The sequence below is a fragment of the Clarias gariepinus genome, chromosome 26 (genome assembly GCF_024256425.1).
Source record: "Clarias gariepinus isolate MV-2021 ecotype Netherlands chromosome 26, CGAR_prim_01v2, whole genome shotgun sequence".
Classification (NCBI taxonomy): domain Eukaryota; kingdom Metazoa; phylum Chordata; class Actinopteri; order Siluriformes; family Clariidae; genus Clarias; species Clarias gariepinus.
The window spans coordinates 9079574-9100885 of NC_071125.1; the positions used below are offsets into that span (position 1 = coordinate 9079574).

The window sequence follows — 21312 nt, forward strand, 5'->3', positions numbered from 1 at the left end:
TGTCATCTCTTCATTAGCATGACAATGCATCATTAATGCATCTTTAATTATAATCAATAATATTATTGTTATAAAAAGCTGTGGGGACTCACCAAGAACACTTCCTGCAGGACACTGGCATTTGCCGTCCCCCCCGAGTCCACCTGGACATCTGATGCAGTCATATCCATCCTGAGTAACACCCTACCAAACAACATATGTATGGAATGATAGCAAATTATTCTAGACATTTTTGAGTTTTCAGATGCATTCCTGGCATTATTCTCAAAATTAGGGGAAAACACACTTGTTGGATTTCAAACACTTGTTACATTTCAATTGCTTGGTGTAAATTTATGCCAAACGGACAACAGGACATATTGAAATGTGAGTTATAGAGTTTATCTATTACAATATCTAATTATAAACTGTGTCCTGTTCAGCATCTATGCATACATCGTGCTTGTGTAATTTCCCTTGCAAACACACACACACACATATATATATATATATATATATATATATATATACAGTGGTGTGAAAAACTATTTGCCCCCTTCCTGATTTCTAATTCTTTTGCATGTTTGTCACACTTAAATGTTTCTGATCATCAAACACATTTAACTATTAGTCAAAGATAACACAAGTAAACACAAAATGCAGTTTTTAAATGATGGTTTTTATTATTTAGGGAGAAAAAAAATCCAAACTTACATGGCCCTGTGTGAAAAAGTAATTGCCCCCTGAACCTAATAACTGATTGGGCCACCCTTAGCAGCAATAACTGCAATCAAGTGTTTGCGATAACTTGCAACGAGTCTTTTACAGAGCTCTGGAGGAATTTTGGCCCACTCATCTTTGCAGAATTGTTGTAATTCAGCTTTATTTGAGGGTTTTCTAGCATGAACCGCCTTTTTAAGGTCATGCCACAACATCTCAATAGGATTCAGGTCAGGACTTTGACTGGGCCACTCCAAAGTCTTCATTTTGTTTTTCTTCAGCCATTCAGAGGTGGATTTGCTGGTGTGTTTTGGGTCATTGTCCTGCTGCAGCACCCAAGATCGCTTCAGCTTGAGTTGACGAACAGATGGCCGGACATTCTCCTTCAGGATTTTTTGGTAGACAGTAGAATTCATGGTTCCATCTATCACAACAAGCCATCCAGGTCCTGAAGCGGCAAAACAACCCCAGACCATCACACTACCACCCCCATATTTTACTGTTGGTATGGTGTTCTTTTTCTGAAATGCTGTGTTACTTTTACGCCAGATGTAACGGGACACGCACCTTCCAAAAAGTTAAACTTTTGTCTCGTCGGTCCACAAGGTATTTTCCCAAAAGTCTTGGCAATCATTGAGATGTTTTTTAGCAAAATTGAGACGAGCCTTAATGTTCTTTTTGCTTAAGTGGTTTGCGCCTTGGAAATCTGCCATGCAGGCCGTTTTTGCCCAGTCTCTTTCTTTTGGTGGAGTCGTGAACACTGACCTTAATTGAGGCAAGTGAGGCCTGCAGTTCTTTAGTTGTTGTCCTGGGGTCTTTTGTGGCCTCTCGGATGAGTTGTCTCTGCGCTCTTGGGGTAATTTTGGTCGGCTGGCCACTCCTGGGAAGGTTCACCACTGTTCCATGTTTTTGCCATTTGTGGATGATGGCTCTCACTGTGGTTCGCTGGAGTCCCAAGGCTTTGGAAATGGCTTTATAACCTTTACCAGCCTGATAGATCTCAATTACTTTTGTTCTCATTTTTTTCTGAATTTCTTTGGATCTTGGCATAATGTCTAGCTTTTGAGGTGCTTTTGGTCTACTTTTCTGTGTCAGGTAGCTCCTATTTAAGTGATTTTTTGATTGAAACAGGTGTGGCAGTAATCAGGCCTGGGGGTGACTACAGAAATTGAACTTTTAACTGTGATAAACCACAGTTAAGTTATTTTTTAACAAGGGGGGGCAATTACTTTTTCACACAGGGCCATGTAGATTTGGAGTTTTTTTTCTCCCTTAATAACATAATCTTCATTTAAAAACTGCATTTTGTGTTCAATTATGTTATCTTTGACTAATAGTTAACGGTTTTTGATGAGCAGAAACATTTAAGTGTGACAAACATGCAAAAGAATAAGAAATCAGGAAGGGGGCAAATAGTTTTTCACACCACTGTATATATATATATATATAATCATAAAAGTCATGATAATCCAGAATGAAGGTAGATGATGCCTGACTTCATTGTCTAGACTACTGTTTGTGATGCACAATCGATTCTAGTCATTTAGGACCACTGCTGTGCTCTTCCTATTTGCTTGATCTTAGGCATATGATCTCATACCGGTTTTAAGTCTGTGCACCTTTGGCAGGTAATGTATCCTCCATTGTTGTTCAGGACCTTGAAACCCGGTTGACACTCACAGCTCAAACCTGTTGTGGACAGTACATGAGACAATATGCAATTGCAATATGATGAAATATAACTTATTTCTATGTATATCTAACCAATCTTGCCAACTTGCTAATTTTCTTGAGATTTTGTGAATTTTTAAAACTGATAATGAAGCAAAAGAAAAGAAAAGTTTCTGCCTAACTGGAAAAATGGCTTTTTTTTTTTTTACTGAATGAAATTTGGATATATTTTTTATTATATAGTCAATGTGCAGCTTGTATAACAGTACAGTACAGTTCTATATCTGTCTGAAAAAAACTCAATATACAGTCATTATTGTTAAAATAGCTAGCAACGAAAGTGTGTACACCCTACATGATAACAGCTGTACATCTTTAACCATACAAAGTCACATGACCTATTCATCATGTTCATGTGTTTGTCAGTGGCCAAGTATGTCTTGTAGTAGAAAAATGTAATTGACTATGTGTGTCTTACTAAAAGTCATGTATTATTATGGGGCACTTAGAATTGCAGAAGTATTAATGTGTGTAAGAGCAAAAAAGAACAAGATGTACAGGGAATAAAGGCCTTGATCTAGGTACATTGACAAAAAAAAATCTGCACCAGAAGATGTAACTCGCCTGAGTATCTGCACACCAGCTCTGTTGGTGCTCGTCACATTATGTGTTTTATGAACGTCATGATGAGATGCTCCGCAAGAATATATAAGGCACTGTGAGAAGAGTGTGTAACAGAGATATCCAGCGCTATATAAAAAACCTCTGCTCTTGTGATATGATTGAGCTATATGAGAGTGGTTAATTTAATTTCCACCACAGTCTCTAGACCTGAACCCTATTGAGCATCTCAAGCAAAAGGTGGCGAAGCACCATGTGTCTAACGTCCAGCAGCTTCGTAAAATCATTATGGAGGAGTGGAAGAGGATCCCAGCAACATGTGCAGCTCTGGTGAATTCCATGTCCATGAGGGTTAAATAACAATAATGCTTACACAAAATATTGACACTTTGGACACATCTTTGACATTTTCACATAGGGTGTACTCATTTTCGCTGTTATTGTTAAAGGAAAGTTAATCTGTACGGTTATACAAGCTGCACATTAACTACTCTGTGATTTTGATTTCCAACCACATTTCTTCCATGAAGCAGATATCTTACCCCGATCCAAACAAAATTTTATTGTCTCCTTCATGCTGCTCTTTGCACAATTACTTAGGTTTTTGCACAATTAATGCTGTTGCACTGTTTTCACCTTGCCACATATACAATTGCACATGATGACTGAACTGCAATTAACCTCATTTCTCTTATTGTTTTATTATTATTATTATTATCATCATCATAATTACATTTAACTTTTGATTTTTTTTTTTATATGCTTTATTACGCCTGCCATGCGAAAGGCCTGGGTTGGATTCCCAGCCAGTGCCCAAACCCCCCAGCCACTGGATGCAGTGCCGGTCCCAAGCCCGAATAAAATGGGAGGGTTGCGTCAGGAAGGGCATCCGGCGTAAAACCTGTGCCAAATTGCTGTGCGGACTGGATATTCCGCTGTGGCGAACCCGTGCTGGGAGACCAACAACAGCAACATGCTTTATCAATATACTCCATACTGTATATATCTTGCAGTGTTTGTTCTTAGATGCATTGCACTAGTAAAGTCTGGTCAGTGCTCACGTTACCTTGTGTGTACTGAATATATGCAAGATATACAGTGTGCAATATACAACCTGTCTTTGTGTTACTGTCTTTATGGCTGCTGGATATCTGGAATTTCCTTTGGGATTAATAAAGTATCTGTCTATCTATTTATCTATCTATCCATCAATAGAGAGAGAGAGAGAGAGAGAGAGAGAGAGAGATTCAGCCAAAAAAATGTATCCACACTTCAGGAAAAGACAATAAACTTGTATAAATATTTTAGCACTTTAGCTATTTATTCCTAAAGTTTAAATATTGATCTATATGAACATATACTATTATGAAAAAAAAATACATTATAATAATATAATATACAACAAACAACATATATACATTTTTGGCCAACTGAGAGAGAGAGATTCCTGCATTAAAGAATATGCACGTGCATTTCTCTGTCTGTATTAATCAGATTAATGTTAAATATCGTTTGGCTAACACCATCATGTCTAACAAAGCAAGCAAATGTTATCTATCAACCAAACCAATAAAAAACTCCACAGCCAGCGAGACTGTATCTAATAAATAGCACACCAACCAGGCTGCAGTTTTACGCTATTGTTTTATATCCTATTTATTTGACCTAGAAAGTGACATAAGTATGTTATAATAGCTTTTGTGGCGTATTGTAGCATCGCTAGCTTTCGTTACCTGATGTACTGCTGACTTGGTTCGGTCCACATTTCACACAAGTCAAGCTTGAAATGTCAAAATAATTTTGGACCCCGCAATCCGACGGTTGCAAAAAAGAAATAGAAAACTGCTGGCAATTAATTGTGTTTGAATTTTTTAATATATAAACGAAAAAACAAACGTAAAGCAGCTCCGGGAAGTTTAGCGTCCCCGTCGCCATGGTGCGCAAACGCACAAGCGGAAACTGCAAGAGTAAGCCCCGCCTCTTCCTGTGCTCAAAGGGACCTCGCTCCACCCTTCCTATAGTTGCACGCGTAGAAAACGCTGTTCCATTTTTTTTGTCGCGAGCTCATGCAGAAGCAGCGGCGTGCGCGAGCCTACTGTGTCGTTTCTTTTTCCGACGGACATTTTCAGATCATTTTTGTATTAAATTTTTTTTTATAAATAATACTACATAAGTTAATTGGGTCTTTCACGAAAACGTGAATGGTAAGTTATTTAAAGAGACAATATAACTTTTTTTTCTTTCTTAATTGGACAACTTCTGTTTCAACACTGAAGACAAACAGGAAAAGCGCGGGAGGTGTGAAACCTGGCCGTTGAGAGCGTTTTTTTTTTTCTTCTCTGACGCATTTAATCAAGACTTTTACACCAAATATTCTTAAAATATTTGTTGAATTACTTATAAATGTTTGCTTTGTGTTTTGTCTTCTCTTAGCCAGACAGGCCGGCATGGCGGTAATAGTGCGCTTGCATGGTCTGAATATTAAAGCAGGATCTGAAGACATACGAAAGTTCTTTCATGGCTTACCCATTCCTGAAGGAGGTGTCCATATCACCGGTGGCAAGATGGGTGAAGCGTTTATTATATTCAGTTCAGAGAGAGCTGGACAATTGGCCATGCTGTATTCTGGAAAGCAGCTCAGAGGCTCGACTGTTACACTTTATAAAAGCAACATCACAGAGTTTAAAAACTCATTGGAGTTAAAGTTGAGAAAAAGGAAATGTCCTCCTCCGATAAATGAACCTCAGACCACACCACCAACATCCACCCTAGAAATGTGCACCACCCTGTGTCTGGGTCTAGTGGCTATGGTACAGGAACTGCAGTCCAAGATCAAAACGGACCAAGAACTGTCAACCCCAGTTAGTACCCCTGATGCACCCAAATCTCGTGAGAATTCAGTTGAAAAGAGTCCAATACCTGATCAAATGCTGCCAGTTAAGAATCAGGTAATGGTTAAAGGACATCACATGGAGGTACAAGAAGATGGAGAAAGAGAGGTCGACTCATGCAAACCTGGTTATCTGCGCATTTACGGTCTTCCACACACGACCACCAAGGAGGAAGTGTGTCAATTTCTCAAAGGACTAAGAGTGGTGGATGTAATAACAGATAGTTTACAAGGACGGGACCGGTGTTGTCTAGTGAAGATGGCTAGTTTCAAAGAAGCTGAGGATGGCCTGAAATACAGCCATGGCCCAATGGACTTACCGATTGAGGTCAGGCTGGCCCATGAAAGAATGTGGGAAAATGCAGTGGAGCGCTATGAAAATTCCCCAAGTAGCACGTTCCCCAAACAGGAAGGATATCTGCATGGAAATTCTCCAGCTAAACGGCCTTGTTCGTCTGTGAGATCACCAAAACGACGCCGTTCCAACTCTCCAACTTGTAATACTGAGTATTGTGTCATGGTAAAGAACCTTCCTAAAACTCTCACCAAGACTGAGATAAAAGGATTGTTCTCATGCCCAGACTTACCAAATAGTAAAGTACTGCATCTACTGGACAAGTGGAAGGAACGTACGTCTACTGCCTTTATAATATTTACACAGCCGGAGAAATTTACCTTAGCCATGAACATGAACGGGAGTGTCGTTGACTCACAAATAATCGACGTTTCATCCATTACTATGGAAAAAATGTACAACTTATTGTATAAAAGCAGATGTACCGAACCGGAAAGGTGTGCCAGTACACAAACTCGGCCTGTTTTGTCCTGCATCTACGCACGGAATTTCCCTGCTGCCGTGAGGCGAGCAGAAGTGAAAGAATTCTTCAGTAAGTATGACATCAGTGAAGAGGACATTAAATTGCTTAAGGATAAAGACGGCAACAGGACCGGTGAGGCTTGTATTCAGTTCGGATCTGAGGAACACGCAAGAGAGGCTCATAGTCAACACAGAAAACACTTTAAGCAAGAACAAATTCTGCTTACCTGCATTACACTGCAACAAATGAAAGATCTGCTGCACAAAACTCATGAACGTGCATTTTGAGCTGAAAAGGGAAGTGATGTGTACCTTTTCAAACATTTAAAAATATTAAGGATGGTGAAAAACCTTCATTCAGTCCCCTTTTTTAAACATGGGGAAAGGAAGCACTTGTATAATAAATTAAATATGTATATAAGACTCAAAAATAATTTGGGACTTGCTTTGTATTGCATGGACAATAACAATTTGAAATATTTAATGTTGTTTGGTATATTCTGGCTTTGTCATGTAACGTTTCCCAACTGCTGTTGCAGATAATACAGCATACCTGCATATTACTGTTTGCACAATAAACCAAATGTCTTGTATCTCTGTTTATTTGGAATTCTCTTTAAATAATAGTAATTTACATTACATTTAGGCATTTGGCAGACGCTCTTATCCAAAGCGACTTACATTTTTTTAATTTTTTTTATTTTATTACACATCTGAGCAGTTCAGGGTTAAGGGCCTTGTTTAAGGGCCCCACAGTGGCAACTTGGTGGTTGTGGGGTTTGAACCTGGGATCTTCCGAACCGTAGTCCAATGCCTTAACAACTGTGCTATATTTATACATATATAAGATGTGCGTCATGATAGTGTCTGAAAAGTCAGGAACGACATGATTAACAAAAAGCAACAATGTCATTTTTAACCAGGAAGAATTAGGAAAGTAAAAATAAGTCCCTATGAATACAAAAGCAAACCTCAAGTTTAATGTACACGCTTTTCTGACTTTAGCATGGCAGCAAATAACCAGACAGAAATTGTATAAGCCTTCTTGTGAAAGAGCTAAGTGCAAGTTCTTGATGAATCAATTGACTCAAAACTTAGCTGGTCTCTGGATTTGCTCTCTGGGATGATGCTTTTATTCCCCCACAATGTTAACTTGTAACAGAATGTAACCAATCAATTATGGGGTAAAGGGTGTTGCTCAAGGATCCAACAGTGAAAGCTTGGTGGTGCCAGGAATCGAACTTGCATCTTTCCGATTGATCAACCGAAGCTAAAACTAGTGACTTGCCACCTCCATTTGAAAGGCACAGTTTAGGCTAATCTTGAATATTTACTTCAAGACACCCAAGTATCCAACTAACAATATAGCCCAAACTACCAAGACATTTTAAATTTCCAAATTTAAATAGCTGAAAGTTTCTGGAGGAATATATATATAAAAGGCTGCCCTAAAAAACACCAACTTTTTTAAAAACTTTTTATTGAAATCAGTGTACAAAATAGTACAAGAACTCTAGATGTGCCAACAATCATTAGGATTTACAAATGACAAAAGTCAATAATCCTGATGTAGTTTAAACATGCCATACAAAGAACATGTTATTTAATCTACAACTTAAAAGATAAATCATACTGAGAAGTACGTTAAAACAGTTGTCGAATAATCATGAACAGTATGATGTTACAGGCGGCTCAGTTATAGAATCTCGAAGGACCTGCAAGACAGAAAAGAAAGTTCATTGCACTTTTGTTGGACTAAATTCTTGTGTGATTCCCAAATGATCACAACTATGTCAAGTGTATGATAAGGCTGGGGTGTTCACATTGAAGGAGTACCTGACATACTGCCGGTGAATCTGTCAGAGTTGAGTGGCAAGCGGGAAGAACTCATACTAGGTCCCTATAAGACATTTGACACATTAACACAGAATATTTAAGCAAAAATATTAGATTATATATCATATAATAGATAATATCAAATGTAATTTTTAACCCTACTATGTCACAGAACTGATTTTCTAAGGTTGTTTAAATACACAAATTTTATGTATTTTAGATTGGATCCGAATCATTTTTGTATGTGGCCCAAGACTGCATATACAGGTAGTCCCCGACTTGCGCATGAGTGCCGTTTCAGGAGCACGCCTGTAAGTCTGATTTGTTCTTAAGTCTAACAAAATAAGTCTTGTGTGCTTTTGACACATATACACAATTGTAAAGCATACAAATCCACTTGACTAAATTTGTCCCCTATTTCCACACTGCCATCATGTGGCCTAATACCATAATCACATCTAAGGAGTACTTATTCTCATGTGTTAAATGTAAGAGTGTCGTCTCTGCGCTTTTAAATCACAAGGGGAATCCCAGATGTCGTTTTGTCTCAGAGCGAGGGGCAAAAACCTATCAATGTCGTTTCAAAGGACAGACATGTCCACATTAGAGTCAGATAAGTCATTTGTGATTATGCACTTAAACCGTAACGTCAGGGAAATCTGATGTGGATTGTAATCCCGCAGGCTAGCGATCATGGAGTTAGGTGTTCAATTTGTTTAATGTCATATTTGAGACCAAGTACTGTACTTATGGCAGAAGCAGTTATCTATACATAAATTTATAATAAAACTGTAAAGTTGGCTTGTCTGTACTTTGAAGATATTTGCAGAAACATAATTTGGGTGTACGTAAGATAAGTAACAGAATTGAAATCTACTTAATAAACGCAATCTTACACCTTCATTCCGCACACTTCACCGTCACATAATTTTAGTTAATTCCAAAATTTAACAGATAGTGTAAGAGGAGATTAAGAGGAGAAGACTCCCTTTAATTTCTCTATAGAATCGATTCCCTGCTACAATAATGCACTTATCCCAACCCATCACTAGTGAGGTTACAGTACAGGTTCAACACATGAACACCTTCTATGACAAAAAATCGCCACCTCACTGTCACCACCCCTAGGTAACTATGAGGTACTTCATGAGGAAACAGTGTAATTTCAGTGTATAAATACTGCGTGTAGAAGCGTCAGGAAACAGCAGTGAGTAACGCGAGATGCGGAAGCGCATCATTTTTACACTGATGGTATGATAATACCATTAATTTATACAAAGGACTGATTATCACTTGGATCCATGTTATTTAATGACTATAATGCACAATACAAAAAAGAGACAGTACACATTTGTTTACTTTCCAACAGAAGTAGTGATGTATCCCTTTCTTTGTTTTTTTTTTATTTAACGTCATTAACCACTAGTTGAATCCACTTTCAACCGAATGACCTTGTAAATTAATCTACCATCTACAATTTTCAGGAGAAATGGTCCGACATCTAATCCTTATTTGATTGTCCCCAAGTATCCCAGTTAAGTTTGTTACCGAGGAGATAGTCCTAAGGCGGTATTCCATCAAGACGTCCGTGAGCTTCTGCGTGATCTTCAGCACAATCTGAGCATCGTCTTCACACTCAATGCGGAATGTGTCCTAAAATAAACAAGACTTAGACATTTAACTTGGTATCATATGTGAGTGGAATAACACCCAAAAAGTTCTTATATTTATTTTATTAAAGTAGCAGTGCCAGAGACCAGAATCTTTAACTGCAACTTGCAATATAAATAGGTTTTTCAATTTTGACCAAATATATATATATATATATATATATATATATATATATATTATATATCTAGAGCTATACCAGGCATCTGAGAAGTGTTGAGAGGGTGCTGTTGGAGTCTGGGCCTTGAGAACTTCTCATTCGGTTTGTGTTCACTGGCAGATCATCAGAGTAAGGTCCGTCTATGTCCTCGTTTTGTAGACCCACTCCAAAACCGTCTGAGCCCATGTGCATGGACCTATTGTTGGATAAAAGCTGCATGCTCTCTGGATTTCCCATCATTCTGTCTGGTCCTGGATCGGAAATAACATATTGCTGTCAGATGGCAAAACTATAAGATCTGCACCATTACCCATAATTGTTCCAAAGCACTAAAGATCTGGAGAGACTTAAAACAACTTGAGTTGACTTACAGTCCATATTTACTATATATAAATAACCAAGTAAAGAGAAAAACAGGCAAGGTTTTGGACCACTGAAAAAAGCTAAAATAATTTCAATGCGTCTTGGCATAGACGCTACAAGTTTTTGGAATGAAACTATATGCACAGATCACCATTCTTTTATAAATATGCCTTAATTTTTTGTTTTGATGGTGGTACTAAAGAGTGCTGTCTAATACCTTATCTCCTTCTAGGTGTTTAACCCCGGCTGAAAGCTGGTGATGGCAATTGCTCAGAAAGTCTGGGCCCTGGCTGACAAACTTATGGACATTCATGGACTTCTACCAACTCTACTTCAGCATCGTCTCTGCTGTGTCTTTTGAGTTACTGTCATTAACTTTGGTCCTGAGTGCTCTTTATCAGGATCCAGCAGTCACACGAATTCCAATAAGAAATTGCTTTTTGGCCTATCCTTGTTTTTTACGTCCCTGACAAAGGTAATTAATTTAACTATTACCGTAGCGGTCAGGGCTCCTTATATTTGCATCACCTAGGCCACCATGAAAATCAGACATCATGCCACCCCGTGGTGGGAACTCCTCCTCAAATGGTTGGTCCAAAAACCCACCACTCAAAGGTCTACCTGCAGAAACACAAAATGCAAAATTGTTTTTTAATCTACTCAAAAAGGGCAACGAAATCTAACAGCGCTTTTTCTAACGCTATTTTTACACTAAGCACAATTAATTTGCACTGTGCCCAGGAATGTGTTTGCTTGTTTGCTCCGCCCTCCCCACTAGCCAGCATTCACATTAAATGATCTCTGGTCTCAGGTACACTTGATCATTTACACACTCCAATACAGCAGGTGGCAGTATGCAACAACTTGGATTGTGAGCTACCATTAAAACACACAGAGAATAAGAGAATGAGTACGTTAACATCTCAGCATCTAAACACAGATCTACTTCTGTTCTCAGACGTGATCGGCTCCCACAACTGATCCGTGTCCAAATATGCTGTATCGTTCTCAAGACCACTTTTTCCAGCAAACTTAGGCATGGTTCCTAAACGAGGAACAATTTTGTTCTCATTGATCTAAATGAACCAGACTTTGGGGTCAAGTGTTCTCAGAAACTATCCCCAGGCCTTGTTGTGTACAACACCCAAGTAATACTTAATACATTTAAAGACAAACATACCTGGGTGAAATCCTCCAGGAATTGGTCCAAGCAGACTTGTAGGACCCGGTCCAGTGGGAAACGCAGACTCTGATGCACACACAAAGGGCAGAGAGTAAATACACAGTGAATACATAATTAGTTTTGCATTGTCCTACCCACATAAACCACTGTACATGTTGCAGTATGTAGGTCACTGTACGCCCATGGTTAAACAAAACAAATATACAGCAATCAAGAACATGGAATGTACTCTCCATATGAAAATTTTAAATTATTAGATGAATGTAACAATAATGATTTTTAAGAGTCATGTAATAATTCCAAGATAGCATTTTCTGATAGTGTACAAAAAATATAAGCAATTGAATTGAGGCAGGACTTACTCATGTTCTGAAAGACTGGCATATCAGCAGGTTCCCTATTGACGACCTAAAAAAGAAAAGAGAACTATGCATCACTGGCGATCTGAAATTTGTATGATATTGAAAAATGTATTATACACAATGACCAATGATACACAATTATATCCAATGAAAAGGATACAAAAGGATCTCTCAACACTTGAAAATGCCAGTCAGTACTGTCAAACTCTAATAAAGAGGTGGAAAGGAAGAGGTTCTCTTGATACCAAGGCACAGTCAGGTACTGTAAGAAAAGAAAACTTTCACCCACTACTAGCAGAACAACTGTTGTGGATGAAAAGAAAAACCCACAAACAACTTTCAGAGTAATACAAGCAGTTGTTTCAAGAAGCACATGTTCCAGAGTAAAATCAAATTTTACTTATAAATCAAATCTAATTTAAAATGAGTTGACAGCTATGAAGCTGGGAGTTGTTATCGGGTGGGAGGAAAGATCTATTCATATACCTTCCATCACTGGCTGATTGATGGCTGCACATTTTTAATTCCTACACAAACACATGCAAATTATGCATGTTATAGCAGATTATAAGATGCATGTTTATACTTTACTCTCAGTTTCCCACCTTAATTTGACCTCTGCCCTCGGTCTGCTCCACTTCAGCAGCAGCCGCTCTCATTTCCTTTTTGATTGCTGGGTTCTTTCCTACTTGCTCTTCTTCATGAGGAATTTTTTCAGCATGAGCATGTTTCTGTTAATCAAATAAGATCGAAAACTATTAAAGCGCTCATGGACGTGTTTCTTCACAGACTATCTTTAATAAATTTGAAAAAAAAAAAAGGGTGAAGTAAATCTGATATAAGAACTAAAAGATCTTACCAAATATTTGAAACAATGCCTCCATCCAGTAATATGAGCAGCCATCTCGTTCTGCAGCCACTGTACCTTACATAGTCGACACTGGTAATGCGGGGGTACGGACTTGCTAGGGCTGCGATACTCCCATATATATTGTAGGCCTACACACACACACACACACACACACACACACACTCAGTACAGTGCATTTCCACAATGTGGTTAGCTTTTAAATTGAAAATTTATTACATACCTATAACAGGATCTGTGACAGCTTTCAGCCGTTTGGTGAGAGAAGGAATGGTCTGAAAGGTTCCTTGCTTATTGTACACTAAAGGAAGTTACAAAAAAAATGTAAAAAATGAAATTATACCACAGTGATAATATGATCAATAAATTGACTTTTTATTTCATTCACTCAATGTCAATTTTAAATCCACTTTATATTTAAATACACTACTCTTCTCAAACAGACATCAAGAGTGGGAAAGAAATTGTGGCAAAGCAAGTGAGCTGAAACTTCACTGCTGAACAACATTAAAACTATTGCTTAAAAACAACCAAATAGGGATGTCCCAATCCAATATCAAGCATCATGATTGGTGCTGATATTTGGCTGATTCTGTAGATTGGTATCAGATCAGATTTAACATTTTTAGGTTCGCAGTGAACACAGTTCACACATTGTGTTAGACATCTTGTCTGATGTTTTGCAGAACTTTGTAACCCATGGAGAACTGGCTTGTTAGCGTTACTCCATAAATTCAAGATGATTAGGCTTTCTGGATAAGCACAACACTCATTCGGATGCCAGGGAATTTAAAGGCACAGATTGTGATGATCACAAGAAACGTCCAATGCAAATGGGGCCTGATGCCTTCCACTGGTCAAAATGTCCACCGAAGAAGTACTGGTATGGGGTCAATCACGTTGCAGCTACGATATTTGTGTTCTTTGTGGTCCTCCAGAAATTCAGGATGTGACCAGAACAAGGAACCTACGTTCTAGATTTAACCAGTAGGCCTATCCATGTCTGCAAAACAGCAATGTCCAGTAAAGGGCATTATAAAAGTATAGACGCTGAAACAGTTCATGTTTGAACTAACTTTGGAACACATCTCTCTGGAACACTGCCCACCAGGGTTGTCCAACATACACAGCCCTTGTAGTGGACAAAGCATGAGGATGAGTCCAACAAATGACCAGGAGTCACAGTGAACTATCAGAACACTTGGGTTATGTACACCAAGGCGTCTATTAATTAAGTATACACCCTCCTGGAGTTATTTGGAGCTTAAAATGTTCATTAACTCATGTAACATAACTCAGACACCCCAAAACAGATATTCAGTTAGTGGTACAGTTTCTAAAGTTGTTCAGACAAGTTCATACAGGGTGCCTGGACATTTCAAGTTAAACATTTAATAAATATTTAATTTGTAATTGTGTCATTACAAAAATTTGCTTCAAAGCTTAATTAAGCATTTTAGTGTTATAACTCAATGTATTTGGTTTGAATGTTTTGAGTTGATGGAGGCAAAAAATTTTTAACACAAAGAAAAAAAGGCTGAAATCTGTTGGTATTCACCCTCCAGGTCAATGCTTGATACAACCACCTTCGGCTTCAGTTCCAGCTGCAAGTCTGGCAAGGTCATTCCTGGTTATTCCACCATCTTGACGCTCTTGTTATTGAACCACTTCTTGGGAGTTTTGGCAATATGTTTAGGAACAAAATCCAGTTAGACGCTGAACTTCTACCCTAGTATGTAGAGTACACCATTTCTCTTTATTGAACTCTACTGACAAGCAGGTTCACCTGGAACTTTGCATCATTTCGATAAGCACCACTTGCATAAGAATTTGCTTGTCTTCGAAATCTCTTCAACTGTGACATGTTTGCTAGTCCCTCCTGATGGGAAGTATCCACACAACATGATGCTACCAGTACCATGCTTCACTTCAGGCACTTGGTTTAAAAAGATGCATGTTTATACTTTACTCTCAGTTTCCCACCTTAATTTGACCTCTGCCCTCGATCTGCTCCACTTCAGCAGCAGCCGCTCTCATTTCCTTTTTGGCACTTGGTTTAAAAATGAAATGTTTTGGTCTCATCAGGCCGGAGAATGCTGTCTCGTAATTCTCTTTTGGCATTTTTTTTTTTTGCTCTAGTTTCTATAATGTCCGGCTTTGTAATGTACCCAGGCTTTGGTTGTCCGGTAAATAGCTTCACATGTCCTTGCATGAGATATCTTCAGCTCCTTAACTGTTAGCTTTTGTCCATTTGTTGATTTAATAAGTGAAGCATCCCAGTAATGGCCATTTGGTAGGAGAGCTGTGTTTGTGTTCTTTTCATTAAAAAAAATATACATTTTAATGGTACTACACAGGATTTTTAGATACAGGATTTTTAGTGTTGGACTATATTTTTTACCTATATAAAATTGACAATACCTTAAAATGCTTGTTGGTAAACAAGTTGAAAATTTTTGCCTGTGACTACCTACATGTGTATAAATGTCATGGACACCCTGCAATAATAAAGTAGGAATGAAACACAACACTAATCGCTTTGTTAAAAAGTTTTTTAAATCCAAAAACAGCCATAAGGGCTGATTCTGTTTGTTAAATTAAAGCTCTGGAGACCTCAGACATAGCACATGGCGATGACATCACCAAGGCCAGAAAGTGCTGAAGGTCAAAAAACAGAGAGCTGAGCGTTGAGGGCAAGACTTACCTATATCACCGTAGACCTGCTGCTTTTTCTGTCATAGATGACAAGTAAACCGTCAAAGAGAGGGAGAGAAATAGAGAGTAATTAGAGAAACAGAAAAGCATGTGAGGTTGGGAACAACACCCAAACTCTACTGTGGACCATCCTCCACTTTGACAGGCTCCATTAGCAGAGGAGGCTGTTCTTAAGTATGAACTGAAGGTTAAGTCACTTCCCAGTTAGTCATAGACTTTTCCAGGAAGAACAGCAATCTGTCTCTTCCCTCTAAAGCATGGCAATTATTTAGGCAAACAAGAAAATAACAGTCCATAACTATTAACTCAAAAAAAAAAAAAAAAAAAACCTGCAGAATGCTGCACAGTGTTTATGCTTGATATTGCATATGCACCAGTGCCCCAGTAAAAAAAAAAAAATAACAATACTAAAAAAAAAAGAAGAGACTATGGGGATTAATAGGGATTATGACCCCTAAGAAGTATCCATCTTAAATTTCTCATGTGATCATGCAATGAAGATCTTGGTTGCCATTCTGTTAACGAGAGCTTTATGTTATGCAATCAACAGCACTCGAAAAGTCTAGTCATATATTTTTTTCATTACTATTACTGATACAGATGAAGCATAATAATGCTACGAAACAATTTTAAAAAGAAACCTCGGACTTGCAAACTAGTTATGCGCAGGTCGGGTATTTTTCCAACCCGCGGGTCTCGCTTTTATGAAATTATTTGGCCCGCCCCAGCCCACCCTGCACCACTGTATCTATTTTTACAACCCGCCCCGCCCCGCGACCATTAAATAGACATACTAGGCATTGTAATTCAAATTCATTATTTTAGCCTGAAAGTGCTTGGAAACATTGCCCTGTAAACTGGCAACAACATGCGTTATGAATATGAACGATAAATCAGGTCATATTGATAAGATAATGATACACATTTTAAACATTTACAAAGCAGCGTTTGTAATCTAGGCTAAACATTTTTTGTTTTAGATTTGTATAGGGCAGGCCTACAGTTTACAGCCTACGCTAAATAACCACTGACTTTTTTTTTTTTAATTTATCTCACGGAAATGTTCATTTAGCATTTTTACGTTCGCTGTGCTAATAAAGAATGCTAAAACATTATATTTAGCAGCCTGACCTTTTTTCTTTTAATTATGTAAATTCCCGACCTCAATTTCTTCCGCACCTCGTCTTTGATCTTCACTTTGATTTCTTTGTTTTTGTTGTGACAGGCAGCGGTGGCTGCTTGGCGCTTTCGTGACTTGTCACGTGACGTAACCTTATCAAAGAACTTACATGAAAATAGATATTCCCAAATATTTAATATAGGCTATAGGGAATTGCACGCTACATACATAGATTTTTTATTTAATTTTGTTTTTAATGACCGCCCCGCAAATAAAGTGGCAATTTCTTTACCCGCCCCAACCCGCGGGTTACCTGCGGGTTACCAGACGACCCGCGCATCACTATTGCATACAATATCACTTGCACACTGGAGGACTTATGAAATCTAGTCAGACATTTAGGAATGGAAAAATCATCCATTAAAAAAAAAAAAAATTGTTTATGAGTCCAAGCGCTAAGCATGTCTAAAACTGCAGACAGCTATAATTGTTGCTAATTTATGTTATTTAAGGTGCTAGCAACTGGTCAGCTATACCCTTTTTCATGTCTATTTGTTTCCAGTTTCCACAAAGTCTTCAGACTTTAATGTAGGTGAAGGACAAATTGCTAATAAAGTTGGAAGTACACGACTTGCACAATGAAAATACTTCCAACTGAACTTGTTTTACACTTTTTTTAAATACAATATCAAACTGCCAATAAAACAACTTTGACCACATCACAATAATCATATTCTGCATTGGTGAGCTCGGTTTTAAACCAGTGCCTGTATATGGGTAGAAATAGTGTGTTTTCAAAGAGACCTTGGAGCCAGAGCATGGGCAGCAAATTACAGTTAAATAGGAAGTGGCCCATAATCAAATATTACTACTTGTGTTTGCACAACCAGAATTCATTACCTGAAGTAACAGTGCATCGGCTCACCCATGTCTTCATGTTGTTAATTATTTAGCAAAACATTGCAAAAAATTTAAAAGTGATGTATAAACAAATAAATTAAGGAACAAAGTGAAAATACACCGATCAGCCACAACATTATAACAAAAAACATTGTGCCCAGTATTGTGTAGGTTCCTCATGTGCCACCAGGGCATGATTCTGGGGGTGTTCTGTGGTGTCTGGCACCAGGGCATAGGCAGTACATCCTCTGAGTGCTGTGGATTGCGGGATGGGGCCTCCATAAATTGGCCATGTTTGTCCAGCACATCCCATGGGAGGCTGGGTCAGCAGCCTCGGGATCTTTGCCTGCAGGGCCGCATGTGCAGCAGACTGCAGTGCACCGAGTGTCCAGCAATTTGTGCCACTTTAGCTTTTCTGTGGGCTTAGACCAGACAGGCTAGCTTTTGGTCCCAAAGGCATAAATAAGCCTTAGGTGCCCAGTAAACTGTCAACAGCTTAGTGTTATATAGTTGATAATCAATGTTAATTTGTTAATGCTATGTGGAATTAATATTGTGGCTGATCTGTGTATACTGCACCCTTTGGGAATGACTGCACCTTTTGAAATGCAGCTCATGCACCATTATGGGGTGGCATAAAACACCTGAAAGAAAGTGCTCTTAAGGTGAGAGTGAAAATAAACCACTCCTCACACACACCCCTGAGGGGACTGTCAGTCTGTTTCATAAGCTTAGCCAGGGGTTAAACTCATGATCTCCAGATAATAAGGCACACGTTTTTCTGCTTCTCCATTTGGAAGCACGCATGTTGATCTGACTTGAACAACAGAGGCTACTGTACATCACCAACCGATCGCCAGACATGGGCGATCACGCCAAAACTGGCCAATTTCAGTTACTGGCCGATTGTTTGTGTGTCTTTCATATAGAACTGTCCAGAGCTTCCGATCTGTGCTCGATGTCAATCACCTTATAATCCACACCATAATTCATTACCACATAACCCCAATAAAAGGAGTTTCTCTGTAGAAAAATTAAGTGACGTTAAGTTCAGGTAAAATGATGACAAAATTTCCAACAATAATTCAATTGTTGACAAATAAGCAACCCAAAAAACAAACCCAAAATAAGCCTAATATAACTATACTATGTTACAGGCCCACATTGACATGTTAACAACATATGAAACTATACAGCTTTCTAAAGATTTTTGTCTTTAGTGCGTTGGCTGGCATTAATCAATACAGATAACTGTCTGCTTTCTCTAAATGCCATACATACACACACACACACACACACACACACACACACACACACACACGGTACTGGTCAAAAGTTTGGACACCTCTTCTAATTCCATAGCCTTTCCTGATTTTTTTCTCTCTACACCGTCAAACAATTCTGAATGCGTCCAAACTATGCAGTTATGTCCTTTGAACTGTTGATATTGAGATGTGTCTGCTACATACTTATGTTCCGTAAATCCTTCATAAAAGCTCTAATTTGAGGTGAGGTTAATTGGTGATTTTTGATGCTGGTATTATTTCCATGATTGTCCAAGAATGTAGAATATAAATCCAAACTTATGTCCAAACTTTTGACTGGTATTGTTCACCAATCAGCCATAACATTATGACTGCAGGTCTAATATTGAGTAGGTCTACTTCTGCAACCAAAACAGTGCTGCATTCTGTTTTCCGACACCTTTCTACTGGAACCAGCATTAATCTTTTCAGCAATTTGAAAACATTAACAGCTACAGTTACAATTTCTCGTTACAGTGGAGCCTGGAAGTTGGTTGAATATGTTAGGCAGCAAGTTAACATTTTGCCCCTGAAATTGATGTGCTGAAAGCAAAAAAATAAAATAAAAAAAATGAATGGCCAAGCGCAAGGATTAAATTGTGATGGCTAGATAACTGGATCTGAGCAACTCCAAAACTGCAGCCGTTGTGGGAGGTTCACAGTCCTCAGAGGTGATGGCCTGCCAAAACTGGTCCAAAAAAAAAAGAAAACCTGGCGACAAGAATGATGGGTGGCCAAAGCTCACTTAAGCATGTGGGAAGTGTAAGCTGGCCAGTCAGTGTAGTTCGGTCCAATAGAAGAGATACTATAGCTCAAAGTTCTAAAAAGATTAATGCTTGTTCTCATTAAAAGGTGTCATGACACATTGCATTAAAGTTTTAGTTGTGGAACAAAGGACCAATTCAATATTAGGCAGGTGGTCATAATGTTGTAGCTGATGTTTATGTTAGGTGTATGTTTGCATTTGAGGTGGCAAAATGTTGCAGTTCCTCTACAATTCTACAGGTGGTGCTGTAAATGATTCACTCATTAGCAAGCAGCACAGCATCCTGTATGGATTAACATTGTAACAAAACCAATTATAATATCGAATCCGATCAGGATATTAACAAAATCATAATATTTAAAGAATCACGATACAGGTCGAATTAGCCGTTAGATACCGTGATAATATGATGTAGCTCTGGATTTTATCAGTATGAGAATACGGTGATTTTAATAAGGTAGCAGGTTTAACACAAAGCCAACACCGCTTCACTAACAAATACCAGCGGCATGCTAACATCCGACCCGCATACACTGAACTGTCCTCTCAGCTACACTATATCGCAGCACTCACTCACCTTTCCCGCGGTCTTTTTCTTCTGCTGAAAACCGGAAGCCTGCATTCTGTCCGAAATCTCAAAATAAACAACACGGGGAAAAGGTTAAATCACAAACGGCTAAATTATCCATGTTATAGTAACAGAAAGGACCTGAGTGTGCTAGCATGTACCATACAAACTGCGCGTACCAAGCACACCACAGAGACATAAACAGGTTTTTATATAGCTAGATATAAGAAGAAGAAAAAACTCCTCACAGAAAAGCGATCACAAATATAAATGTGTAATGAAACCACAATGACCTCTGAATAAACAACTAAACAGTAACTAGCATTAGCTGTGATATTAGCAAAGATGCAGTACCATTACAACAAAAACACACTGTACTATACTTTTCTTACTAAACATACCGTTCAGCTCATTTTCAAGAAATAGATATATTTCTATAGAATATACAATATGATAAACAAAATTATTAACATTTCCGTGCTTTAATTACCTCAACTGAGGAACGAAAGTAAAATGTTCGCAAGCAAACGCTCCTGTTTCTGTTCTGCGCATGCGCCTCGGAAGAAAACAGAAGGCGTTACCGTTGTTTAGACTGCACGGCCGGAAAGCTCGAGCTCGAGCGCGTGCTCTCTTTCTCTCGCTCCTTGGCAACGGGGTTCAAAATAAAAGTAGCCATGGTTGCGCTGCTATCTAGACCTTGTAGCTCTTGAAAAAAAATTTAACTCATGGAAATTATTCACATTTTTGCTAGATTATTTGCTAATTAATGGCTGTATTTAGCCATCCATGAATCTAAACCGG

The 21312-nt window shown here is 38.5% G+C and overlaps 3 protein-coding genes across 3 annotated transcripts in view; 1 reads left to right on the plus strand and 2 right to left on the minus strand.

Annotated features, from left to right (window-relative positions):
- tmem67 (transmembrane protein 67) overlaps positions 1–4926 on the minus strand; it is a 34787-nt gene extending 29861 nt beyond the window's left edge. The window contains exons 1-3 of the mRNA XM_053487452.1: positions 4725–4926; positions 2300–2388; positions 93–183 (exon numbers count right to left, since the gene is read on the minus strand). Of these exons, the coding sequence (XP_053343427.1) occupies positions 93–183; positions 2300–2388; positions 4725–4926 (382 nt within the window). The remainder of the gene's footprint in view (positions 1–92; positions 184–2299; positions 2389–4724) is intronic.
- A 130-nt stretch (positions 4927–5056) lies between these two features.
- rbm12ba (RNA binding motif protein 12Ba) lies at positions 5057–7265 on the plus strand. Its single transcript, XM_053487939.1, has 2 exons — positions 5057–5195; positions 5425–7265. Exon 2 carries the CDS (start codon positions 5439–5441, stop codon positions 6984–6986), a length of 1548 nt encoding a protein of 515 aa, XP_053343914.1. The 5' UTR covers positions 5057–5195; positions 5425–5438; the 3' UTR covers positions 6987–7265.
- A 1001-nt stretch (positions 7266–8266) lies between these two features.
- Positions 8267–21101, minus strand: si:ch211-197h24.6 (uncharacterized). The gene is made up of 13 exons (XM_053487908.1): positions 21002–21101; positions 20521–20577; positions 15843–15870; positions 13362–13439; positions 13130–13269; positions 12876–13001; positions 12271–12316; positions 11906–11974; positions 11221–11346; positions 10402–10613; positions 10083–10187; positions 8535–8598; positions 8267–8413 (listed from the first exon to the last, which is right to left on the minus strand). The coding sequence occupies exons 2-13, from the start codon at positions 20563–20565 to the stop codon at positions 8391–8393; spliced, it is 1062 nt and encodes a 353-aa protein (XP_053343883.1). The 5' UTR covers positions 20566–20577; positions 21002–21101; the 3' UTR covers positions 8267–8390.
- Positions 21102–21312: the final 211 nt, after the last annotated feature.

Excerpts from the sequence above, each read along its gene's own strand:
- rbm12ba (XM_053487939.1), top strand. The coding sequence starts at position 5,439 with ATGGCGGTAATAGTGCGCTTGCATGGTCTGAATATTAAAGCAGGATCT.
- si:ch211-197h24.6 (XM_053487908.1), bottom strand. The coding sequence starts at position 20,565 with ATGCAGGCTTCCGGTTTTCAGCAGAAGAAAAAGACCGCGGGAAAG. Across the intron at positions 13,440-15,842 it reads GCAGGTCTACGGTGATATAG|TGTACAATAAGCAAGGAACC; the intron begins GTAAGTCTTGCC and ends AACTTCCTTTAG. Across the intron at positions 11,347-11,905 it reads TCCTGGAGGATTTCACCCAG|GTAGACCTTTGAGTGGTGGG; the intron begins GTATGTTTGTCT and ends GTGTTTCTGCAG.